We start from the raw sequence: 12,356 nt of genomic DNA on the forward strand, positions 1-12,356 counted from the left end.
AAAATGTTGTTTGAAGGTTCCTCAAATTATCATACCTTTATCAGTAATACTGTCATTGTCATGCAACAGTGTATCGACAAAAAGTTATAACCTTTCTACCTGTAATCTACATACAATTACATTTTTGTGTTTGTGTTTAGATTAACCTGTTGAAATCTGAATGTAAGCCCACACCTTCTGGTTCTTTACTCTCCTAACTGCACTATTGTAATTATTAACATCAGTTTCATAGGCCCTAAAATAGAACCCTGTGGAACTCCACAGGATATGCTTAAATCAACCAGTTACCAAACCATTCACAGTAATTTCTGTCTTAGATGACATGAATGACATGTGGAGGCCACATCTATCCTGTGAGAAGAAAAGGGAAGGCAGATGGCCAGAAAAACTGAGAACCACTGGTCTACCAAAACCCAGAGAAGATGACATAAATCACTTGCAACACACTCACCCCCCAGACTCAGTGTGTTAAGAACGAACTGGTTGCCATAGAAGATTGTGAAACTTTTGCTGTCTTGCTGTTTGTCTTTGTTATCCTTAAATCTTTCAAAGTCCTTGGAGTGTCTTCCTGGACGGACCTCACGGATCTCAGAAATGTCCACTGCAAAACACGATTAGGGCAGTTATTATCTGATTGGTGGTCATTGGAAGAACATAAGCACCCACACATCGAACAACCATGACAAATGAACTCCACATTACATAACTCAATATAATGAACTCGCAACAAGCCAGAACTGATCCAGAGCAACAATGTCTTATTTGGTTTGATCATTATTTATTTGTTCAGATGTCTCACTCTGGACCATCACGGATTTTCAAACTAGCCCTAAAGTACTGAAAGTACTAAAGTATTGGACAATTTCTCACCAACAAGTCTAAGAAGGCGACCTTCCCCTGGGTACTTAATTAATACGTACAAAAAATAAGAAAGGTTTACCTGACTATTTTCAGCATCCCTTCATTGCAACTCATAGCCAGTATGATGTCACACTTTACAATAAAGAAAACTGAAACTTGCATTTACATTCTTGTTCAATACTGTAGCCAGGCAATCAACCATTAGATCAAATATAACTGAATACCTGAGTGAAGGCAGCCCTGGTGGGCAATACGTTGTACTGATGAGTTAGTGGTTGCCATTACACAAATAATAATGCCATGAACTAATAGGGAAGATGCATATGTTCATATGTAGTCATACATGGCGTTCAAATGAAATTTGAAAGTTACTAAAATTATGTGAATTAATTCATTATGATATTATGAAATAAGTAAAGTATGTTTTTTGAGAAAGAAGTGATGTTGCTTTTTGGAATTTTTGGGGCATTTTGTAAGGTTATTTAAGGTATTTAGTTGACTTCAGGAGAGCACAACACACCCACTCTCCACTCAACATCGACGGGTCCTCTGTGGAGATTGTTAAGAGCACCAAGTTCCTTGGTGTCCACTTAGCAGATAACCTCACCTGGACCCTGAACACCAGCTCTACAGCCAAGAAAGCCCAGCAGCGTCTCTACTTCCTCCGGAAGCTGAGAAAGGCCCGTCTCCCTCCACCCATCCTCACACTCTTCTATAGAGGGACCATTGAGAGCATCCTGAGCAGCTGCATCACTGCCTGGTTTGGGACCTGCACCGTCTCTGACCGCAAGACCCTCCAGCGTATTGTGAGGACAGCTGAGAGGATCATCGGCGTCTCTCTCCCCTCCATCACGGACATTTACACCACCCGCAGCATCCGCAAAGCAACCAGCATTGTGAATGACCCCACCCATCCCTCACACAAACTGTTCTCCCTCCTGCCTTCGGGAAGAAGGTACCGCAGCATCCGGTCCAGCACGACCAGATTCTGCAACAGCTTCTACCCCCAAGCCATCAGACTCCTCAACTGCAGAGACTGAACTGATGGTTTTTCTGTACATGCACACACACTCTTACCCCACTTACCCCAGAAAATGGAAAGCACTAAAAACCCTACTACCTCACTCGACTCTTTTGCACACTGTGTAATAGAGTAATTACTACCTCACTGGTCTTTTTTGCACACTTTTTGCACACTGCATAATTTGCACACTGTCTTGTTATTTATTATTCTTTGTCTGTATTGTGTTGTATTGTCTGTCTGCACTTTTGTACTGTTGCACTATTGTTCTGTCTACACTGTGTTTATGTGCACCATGGTCCCTGGAGGAACGTTGTTTCGTTTCAATGTGTACTCTGTATATAGCTGAAATGACAATAAAAACCACTTTGACTTTGACTTTGACTTTAAGGTTATGTAGGGTAAGTTAGATGATCACCATCCCATTCCACCTCACCCCCAACTCCCCAAATTGTTCCCTCCAAAAGTAGTAGATGGAGCACCATAGTTCCAAAGAACAGCATTCAGTTCCATAAACAGTATGATCCCATATAGCCCACAATTGGCATCAGGCATGGTGACTAAAGTTTCACGCTCCAGAGAGACCTATTTTATTGGCAAAACTAGTCTATAGGAACTAAACAATAGCCAGCAATGAACTCAACTTGAAGTAGAAAACTACATACGTTCTTCAGAAGGTTGTCCACAAACATTTGGACATGTAGTGCACATGAAACAACAGTAAAACAATGTGAATGTCATTCAGAGAAATGCAGAGAAACTGGACAAAGGTAGGCTAAAGAAAAAGCAGAATACATGGTCAATTATAGGGAAAAATATGAAGCAAGAGAAAGGTGAGAGAAAGGATGTGAATGTAAGGTTTGGCTAGATATTTAAGATAGACAGAGGTGTAATGAGATAGCAAACCACCTACTTTCGATGACATCCACTACAAAGTAAAGGCTGTGCCTCCAGCATAATACACTGTCTCAAAAAAGAACCTACTATTAGTTGTCATCCTACTGTGTTTCTTCTTCTAGAGTTGACTCAGCTCTTTCCTTCTCACTATAATAAAATGATCATTTGAAAGTAAAGTTTAATGAATACTTGTGTGCTTATTTTTTAGGCATTATGGTGAAAGATTCTTTCATTTTTAAAGTTGAGATGGTCACACAGCCACACAGAGAAAGGTAGCCAGGCTTTTGGTAAACAAATGCTATGGCTAAGTTATCCAGTCCTGTACAGCTTAAGACTGAGTATGCGGAATGCTTTATTTAATTTAGAGTTTAGCAGAGCTTAAAAATAAACTTGAAAATCCCGTTTATTGGCTCTCCCTGCTTGAATTTTATATTTGATACACAACACTGTGCTATTGATATTCTGTTGTGGTGAGGAGGGGTGTGGGTCTGCTGCCACTGCTTAAAAAAGCATAGAAGAAACCCTGTAGTGTCTGTTAATACTAAACCAACCTACATTTGTGGGGGAAAAAAGAGATTTTGTTTTACTGTTTGCGTTTGTTTACCAATCTACTTCTCAATATTTCATAATTCTACTTTCCAAAAAAAGAGAACAGTTACTTAGTTACAGTTAACACTTTAAGGACCTTCGGTGTTCAGTTAAGTGTGTGTGTGTGTGTGTGCCTGAAAGAGTTAATGTCTATAAGAAGACCCATGGCTCTATCTCACACCCTGTGGAAGGCGTGTCACAATGCTCAATGCTATCTTCCACCCTATTAACAGAACATTTTCACACCTTTCTCATAGCGTGTTCATGTCAACAGTTACTTTTACAGTAACAAAAAAAAGCAACCGTATTCAACATCAACACAAAATAATAGGCATTGCCATATTAGTTTTGTTAGTCTTTGCTAATTCATGTAATTAACATCCAGGTAGCTGCACCATTAAAGTAGCAATACGCCAATGTCAGAGCGCATCTGGCTCTTAAAGGCAATGGCAAGTGATGTGCTGATTGGTTTATTGCATGATCAATTAAAAGAATTAATACATGCTTTTTGCAAGTTTCGAGCTACACAAGGCGTAATTTTCCCATCAGTACAATAGCAAAGACACACTGACACACCGTAAATAAAGCTGCACAGTACGTGGTTGATGGCTTGCTTAAAGATTGATAAAATAGGGAGCCCAGTGTACATTCTGTACATACTTTTGTTTTTAGGGCAATAAAACAAAAGAATGCTTTAATGTGACCATTGAATATTTATATGGCTTATAGCAGGCTTTTAAAAAATCCAAATTTTAACCAAACTAACAAGAAAAGCCTAGAATTTCAGCTTTTAGAAAGAAAATCTTGATTTCAGAATGAGGTTAAATCTCAGATAATTCCTGAGGTGCATCAGATGTGTTGGATAAGATAAATGATTAATTTGCACACAATGATTCTCTTTGGCACAGAGATAAACACTGACTAAGACAACCGTGCTGAAATAAGTATTGGAATAATATCATCTTCATTTCTCCATCCACAGATGCCAGATTAAATTAAGACCTGTGTACTCACACACTCCGTCAGTCTTGTCGGCAGTGCGTGTCCAGGCCACCTGTCTGGTCTCCATAATGACCTGTACAGTGAGCCTCTCCATCTTCTGCCTGTACACAGTCATTACAATGCCCATCTCTAAGTCCCGCTTTATGAGACTCCGCTTGTACTCCGTGTGGTCTCCATGCCGACTCGCCATCTCTGCTTCTGGTCACACACTGACATACACAGATACATGCATTAGGGTTAGTGCTTAAGACACATGCTGGTTATCTCAAAATAACTTCTAAGGACAGTGTAATGAAAATCTTTGGGCACCACTGTTCCAAACCATCCTACAACAATCATAACTTGATCTTATAGAGTCAATATTTTCCTCCACTGTTGCTGTTAACTGCCTTTTCTTATTTACTTTATAAACTACAGAAATGGCAACCTGTAAATTTTTAATGATGAAAGGAGGGAGTTTTGAGGGAGTTTTTCTTTGCCACTGTCATTTGTCTGCTTCTCACTTCACAGCCACCAAATATCTGTAAAGCTGCATTATTTGTAAAAATCAATACATAAATAGATTTGATTCTAAGTTTAATTTGATCTTCTGAGTAACCATGCAGGCTTCAGCCAAAGTAGGTTTCATTTCTAGACCGCTACATAATAGAAGCCTGTTTGACGGTGATGGACCCTTCAAATACAGCTAAGGATTGCAGCTAAGGTTTTCAAGGATGCAACTATTTGGTGATACTGAGAAAAATTTGAATATTCTTCTAATATATATATATTTTTTGTCCTTAAAAAGTTTTACTCAGATATTTATTCAAACACACAGCTCCATTCAGAGCTATTTTCAAATATTTTATTTTCAAAGGACTCAAAACAGTGCAAACACAAAATAACTTAAAATAAAGTTTAATATATACAGTATATATTTTAACAATAGAATGCACCTCCCTTTAACCTCACAAGCGGATTTTGTATTGGACAGTGTGCAACAATAACCTCCTTATATTTCAGAAAAAGTGTAAAATTAAAAAAATTACTGCCACATAAAAGAGTTATTTACAGGATTCTTAACAGAAGCACAAGTTTATCTACTGGGAATCCTTAAAGGAGGTTCTATATGTAAAAGTGTACAATCTTGATCTTGATTATTTTATTACTTCACTATCAGATTTTTCAAATTCAGAATGAAAGCATACACATCTTGCTACTGTTTCATTGTGACTTCCACCATCTCTATTGTTATGAGCAGGGTGGTCAGGATCAGAAATATAAGTTTTCTGTCTGATTTTGATGCTCCAATAAAATCAAACATGTTTAATAATATTATAGAAGTTTTTAGTTTTGGCATATGCAAACTCTGACTTGACATTGAACATTATAGATGAGCCCCCTCTAGCACCGAACAGGAAGCAGCTGACCTCGTTCCCTTAACCAGGGTAATGTCTACATTCTGTGGTACCAGATTCTTTGATGTCTTTTTTAAGCACAGTCTACCGCACAGACAAAGGCAGCAGTTGAAAAAACGTTACTTCTGTTTGTGCTGCAGTGTTTAAGACTTTCTTATAAATGTCATATTGTGTATTTCAGTGCATGGTTGGCATAAGGCATTGGAACACAACTAAAGAGATATTTTGCTTCATGAGCATTAGTTCTATTAATTTTCAGAGTTCTAGGCCTTTTGCCTAGAGAAGCTCATGGCTGCTGATTGTTGGGCAATGTTTAAAGAGGCAGAGTGTTTGACATTGAAACATTTAGTCTAGGTTTAGGCTGCAGTTGAGGTAAGGGCTGGTAACGCATATGGAAAAGTCTAAGGAGGCTTTGTGGTGATGTTACAGACAAACACAAGATGATATTGAGGCACGCATCCTTTTTTATTTCTTTAGAGGAAATTACCTAAGCAATAATATACGAGAGGGAGTGCTATAACGTATTATTGGCACTGTACAGGCCTGTGTCATTGTGCCTACAACAGCAGCACAGCAGTGCCAATTTTACATGTTATATCACAAACCTTGAGTGTATTATTGTGATTATACCACCGTTCCATTATTTTGAGATTTTGAGGTAAATATGATCTGTTTGGTTATAAAAACTCTTTAAGTTAAAATAGTTCCATTGCTGCTCTGTTTGTAGCTGTGCTGTTTGGCTTGTAAGCACTGCATTGTTGCTAGGTTACCTGTATGTGTTGGAGTAATGCATGGAGAACTTTGGTTTCTCCAAATGTCAGCTGCATTTCTTGGATATATGTTAAAAGCTTATGACGCAGAAGTTGAAAAATGCAGCCCACCCACCTAGGCTTTGAAACACAGCGAAGGTTTATAATGTGCCTTTCTTTAACAATTACCGAAACAAGGCATTCACATAATAAGCTAATTAAGGGCTAAGAGATTAAAAGTTATCTGTGTTAAAATCTCTATTGGGATTTCCCAATTCCAAACCTTTGCATTTCTTTAATACTGTACAATGCAAGTACATTAATACTAATGAACATTTTGAAAGGAATGTTTTATCTTTAACTGTATGTATTATGTAGATAGATCTTCTTACAGTGAGAGAAGTGTTTACTGAACTCTATGTACACTTTTGCATGACACTGTAAGAGAAGCAAACAACTAAGAAATTGCTGGTGCTAGAGAAAACAGCTCTCACACACTGTCAGCAGTCAGAATGTGTCAGAGAAAATGTGGTACTGCAGTTTAAGCTTGGTGGATTATAAACATTGCATATGTTAACATTCAAATCCATACAGAAAAGTGTCGTATGGCAATTTATAGATTACAAAGATATGACTTAGACTATATGGACAAAAATATTGCTTATTCATTGTTCTGAAATAGTTTACTCTGCTTTTGTTGGAGTAACTCTGTCTACTGACCAGGCTTTCTATTAAATAGCATAACATTGGATAGAGCACCATCATTCCAGAAACACAGCTCCATTGTACCACAGCTAAATGCACTTGCCTCTTGCCTACACATGACATTAGACATGATGTCAATATATGGGTTCATGTTTAGAGTTCTATTCTTTTTTACAGGGTACGCTGTAGTTGAATACCTTCATTTGACAGGGTGTGTCCACAAACATTGGACATATACTGTACATATACATAATATTATTTAGAATTAAGAATTTCATTATGTGGAACTGATTTTTGTCACATATTAAAATATATTCAACATATATGTGACATACATTTCAGCTATATGTCAAACATTTACGTGTATTAACCTACCAATCAAAAATATCTGATTCAAATATGATATCCAACATATGATACTTGCATACATGTATACAATATATGTAGATGTATCTTGAAAAATAGGCCATATACTTTGAAATATATGTGCACATACCACCACATATGAGATTTTCATATTGGCACCCATCAAGCAAAAAAAAAAAGCAGACGTGCTAACATATGTATGAACATGATCCTGCTGGTCCTGCTGATAATACTTGATACTTAATCCAATGTTTGTTGATAGTCTAAAACACAGAACTGCCCAAACTGTTCTAGTGAAGAATATCAACAGTAAGCATCTGAGTTTCGGTCTTTGATGTGGACTTAATGAAACAGTATACCTTTCTTAACTGTTTTTCTTAATGCTTAACCAGCGGCACGCAAAAACACATGGTCACACTGTTCCTACAGTGGCTAGTATTTGCATTGCAAATGAAACAGTGGAGCAAATCATGGAGGGACTCACCCAGAGAGTTGGAAGATTAGAGTCCTTCTGGTTTAGTAAAGCATTAACCCAGTCAACTCAATGGTGTGTTGGTAGAAAACTTTGCACTCTGCCTGAGAAAAAGAGAGAAAGAGAAGGAGAGAGAGAAGTAAAGAGAGCCAGTATAAGTGTGTGAACCTTTACTGAAACTGTACATATAACAATGCAACCAAATCAATGATATGAGAGAATACAAAAACAGTGTGATAAAAACAAAGTACAGCACAGCAAAAGTTAGCAACAAAAAAAAATAGATTTATGTCTTTAAAGAGAAAATACTCATTTATGTTGATTTATTAAGCAATGGCACATAACATACAATATGTTTGACTTCTTTCCAGGAAGTTTTATTACAAATCTATTGTTAATTGTGCTCTGAAATGATGATAAGCTTTATGTAGGGAACTTCACTTAAAAAATAAGCAGCCAAATATTTAGGTGCAAAAACATTTGCATGAGAAAATGTTTTATATATTAGTTTAACCCCCTTTAAATTGATTACTTTAGCGAACATATGTTGGCCCACTCTTTATTCACTGTTTTTACTCACTGTTATTACTCCATAATATACAATGTGATAGCTACAAAATGGATTTTCTCATTGTAATTGAAGATACATTGAGGATAATGTATGTTTCTGCAACTAAGGACTAAGCATGAAAAAAGAAGAGTTTAAAGAAAAGTGTACTAAAAATGGTAAGTATGGTGTAAAGCAGGGGTTGGGCAATTCCGAACCTGAGGGCCAGATTCCTACACTGTTTGGGCCTTTTTTGTTTAAGTACACCGATTGACTGGTTTTATTGTTTTTTAATGTATTGGCTAGGGCTGTGTATTGGGAAGAACTTGGCGATATAATATACAGGGTTACAATTCAAAGTATCAAAATAATTATTAAATACTGAAAAGGACAATGGAAAACTCATTTTTAACACTCAGTATTAACAAAAATGCCATTATGTTTATAGAACAGAGAAGCATCTCTATCTCAATTCACTCAGTTCAGCTTAACAGGATCCATCATCATTCACAGTAAGCCTCAAAATAACGGTTTCTCAGGAAAGAGTTGGCTGCCACTGCCTAAAAAAACAAGCCAAAAAAACTACTACCCAGAACAAAAAAAAAATCCCCTAACCCATCCTGTTGTTCATTCACTGACCTACCAAACATACATGGGCCGAAATGTATGATTTATTATCATATTTATAAAACTTTAGGCTACATAGGAATATTTCCCAGGCTTAATTCCTTGAGTGCATGTTTATGTTAAGCTGCACAACAGTTTTAGTAAAAATTGACATTTGATGAAAACTTGACCTAAAAATGACCTACTGCTGCGCATATTTTTAATTCTCTTTTTTTTTAACCTTATTTCATTTCAAGATTTATTTAGATTTTACTTTACCGCAGCTAAGTATATAGAAACTAAACAAAGTGAAGTGGAATTTATATAATTAAATCACTGAATTTGGGTCTTAAGTCCTTTGAAAATAAAATAGTGTGAATGTTGTGTAAATATCAGTGATGTCACTGATATGAAAGGTTCCTTTCTTAAAGAGGCCCAGCTTATTGGCAAGATGTGCTTCTCCTCTAAACTCAAAAATAATAACAAATCAATTAGAGCTTTATTTCAGAGAGACAGTGTCTCAGTTCTTAATGTTACATTTTATTGGAACCAATATATATGAGACTTAGAATGGAAAAAGATTTGGATCTTACCTTTTAAATTTCTAGTGATTAATAAAGTAAAGGAAGTTACATTTAAAATACTACATAGGTGATACCCAACAAACCATTATTAAACCAGATTCAAGTTGCTTTTTTTTGTTATGTACACCCAGTAACCCTATTACATGTTTTGACATTGCGAGTTTATTGAAATGTTTTGAAAAAACTTATTGTTATTGATAATATTTGTTATTGATATTTATGTTGATAATGTTAAACATAAGATAGATTAATATTATATCATTAATCTAATTATAATTTTAGCTAAATTTTATTTTCATAAAGGTAAAAAGAGCACCCCGCTGTGTATGCTTTTTAAAATTGAAATTAAAAAGTATATGCAAACTATACTTGGATCAACAAACAGAGCGCCTGCAAAGACTGTAAATATTTGCAAATCCCTAGGGCTATTTTCATAAATGTCCCCCACCCCATTATATATATACGTATATATATATATATATATATATATATATATATATATATATATATATATATATATATATATATATATATATATAAAGAGAACGTTAGAAGAATGTTTAGCAACGTTTTAAAAGAGTTAGCCTAATATGTAATGGTTTGCTTCACAAGGTTATTAGAATGTTTCTCACATAACGTTCCCAGCTAGATTAAATTAACGTAGTAGAAACGTTAAAAGTAACATTCCTAAAACTAACAATTAAAATGTTGACACGTGACTTTGCTAGAACGTTAAAAAAGGTTAAGTAAAGAACATACAAAAAACTAAACGTTCGAAGAACGTTAACTGTAAAATTTACAAAACGTTCAACTAACTTTTTTTTTTTTTAAATAATAGGCTATAATAAAGGATTAATCATCTTAACCAGGGAGCACTGTGGACATGGCAAATAAAAACTCCCTTATATTATTAAAAAAACGGTATAAAATGTACAAAAAAAAACGTTTAAAGTAAAGGTTAACATTCATCTATATTTGTAACAATGTGTTAATTCCAATTACATTGTTACACAGCAACACAGTACACAGTTTTCAATTAAAACATTTTACACATTAAGTTATATTTTTATTATGACCTGCATACTACATACATTTAAAGGCAACAGACTCAGAAATGCTAACTGGCTATCTTTCCCTTTCACACACTTTTTTAGGCTGATGTTGAGCTCTCAAGCAGTTCAAACTTACCCGCCTCAGAGGAAAACAAACGCTCACATCCAAAAGCAGTCCTTCTGCAGCAGAGATATTCACATTTTATACATAAAATCCGAGAAAAAGAGCTAAATGTAGATGATGATAATGATAAGAGACCAGCTACAAAGTTACAAAGTGGTCAGTTCCTCTATTCTCTGAACACAAGGAAGTAAAGCGAAGCTTATAAGAATAGCCTTCATAAAAAGACACGGAAGTGAAGATGCTATCAATGCAAAGTCCTCAAGAAAGCCAGCCAGCTAGGTCTCTGAGGCTACCACACTTTCACCTCCTCACATCACTGTCTCTAACACCCCTCACTAAAGTCTGGAGGAACAGTTCTGAAGCCTCAGGGAGAGTCAGCAGTGTGAAGATGTGAAAATGAAAGCACTTGTTACTGGTCCTCTACTCGCTCTGCTCCAGCCCAAAACTGACCACAACCCCTAGAAAAAGCCTCCTTAAGACCAGCTCCCTTACTTCTGATCCAAAGTTCTCACACAGAACAGGACCCAGCCTCAGCAAACCGCACCGAAAGTGAAGTGACAATGTAAATTTCGAGTCAGTATGGAAACTCACGCTTTACATATCTAACGTCATTTTCCCCATCATTTGCATCCAACTGAACAGAGCGAGACGTGCAAAAGTGGCAAATCCAGGTCCAGAAAGTAAAAATCCGCCGCCAGGACTTTGTTACAACTGCATGGATTGCTCACTAGTGTGCAACCAAGCCTTCCTTTCAAGCAACAAACTCCTGGGGTGGAGTTTTACTTTTTGGAACTAGAAATATTTGCTACCTAGAAGAAAGTAGATGAGAGAATAAGGACAAGAAAGAAGCACGAACAACAAAAAGCAGACAGCATTGTGGTCCCCATGCTGCCCAAATGTGTCTGGAAACTTTGTCAGGTTCAGCACAGACGTGGGAGGTGACATTTCAAAGCATGTAGGCACAAATACAAAACAATGAACATTAACATACTGTAAACTTTTTAAACAATGTGAGCAAAAAAATCAGGCAGGTCAATTTGATAAACTGACTAATTATTTAATTTATTTATATTTTGTAATTTCAGCCATTTTTCACAGAATCAAAAGTAATTAGTGAATCAGACAATTTTCTGTTAGCTTTCTGTTAAACATGGTGGTGGATACATGTGTGGCCGTGGCAATGGACATCAGCTACCTTCAATTAATGTCAGAAATATTGCATTACCAGATTAGGGGACAAACTCGTATTTACCAGTGGGAAAGTCTGGTTTTTGATAAGCCCCAACTTAACATAAAATCAAATGTTGTTTGAAAAGCTAATGCAGTTTAATTTTTGATAGTTTACTCTCATCCAAATATTAGTGCTCTCTGTTGGAATAGATGGG

General features: G+C 36.2%; 1 protein-coding gene across 4 annotated transcripts in view; it reads right to left on the reverse strand.

The window, feature by feature from the left end:
* The window catches only part of plcg2 (phospholipase C, gamma 2), a 33,517-nt gene extending 21,969 nt beyond the window's left edge, over positions 1–11,548 (reverse strand). The window contains exons 1-5 of one of the 4 annotated variants that reach the window (XM_022679586.2): positions 11,464–11,548; positions 10,984–11,027; positions 8,071–8,162; positions 4,382–4,578; positions 452–601 (exon numbers count right to left, since the gene is read on the reverse strand). In XM_022679586.2, coding sequence (XP_022535307.1) covers positions 452–601; positions 4,382–4,559 — 328 coding nt within the window. In that variant the 5' untranslated portion in view covers positions 4,560–4,578; positions 8,071–8,162; positions 10,984–11,027; positions 11,464–11,548. Of the gene's footprint in view, positions 1–451; positions 602–4,381; positions 4,579–8,070; positions 8,163–10,983; positions 11,444–11,463 lie in introns of those variants that run through there. The other 3 variants (XM_022679587.2, XM_022679585.2, XM_022679584.2) reach the window with 3 other exon arrangements.
* Positions 11,549–12,356: the final 808 nt, after the last annotated feature.

The sequence above is a fragment of the Astyanax mexicanus genome, chromosome 9 (assembly GCF_023375975.1).
Source record: "Astyanax mexicanus isolate ESR-SI-001 chromosome 9, AstMex3_surface, whole genome shotgun sequence".
NCBI classification, from domain to species: domain Eukaryota; kingdom Metazoa; phylum Chordata; class Actinopteri; order Characiformes; family Acestrorhamphidae; genus Astyanax; species Astyanax mexicanus.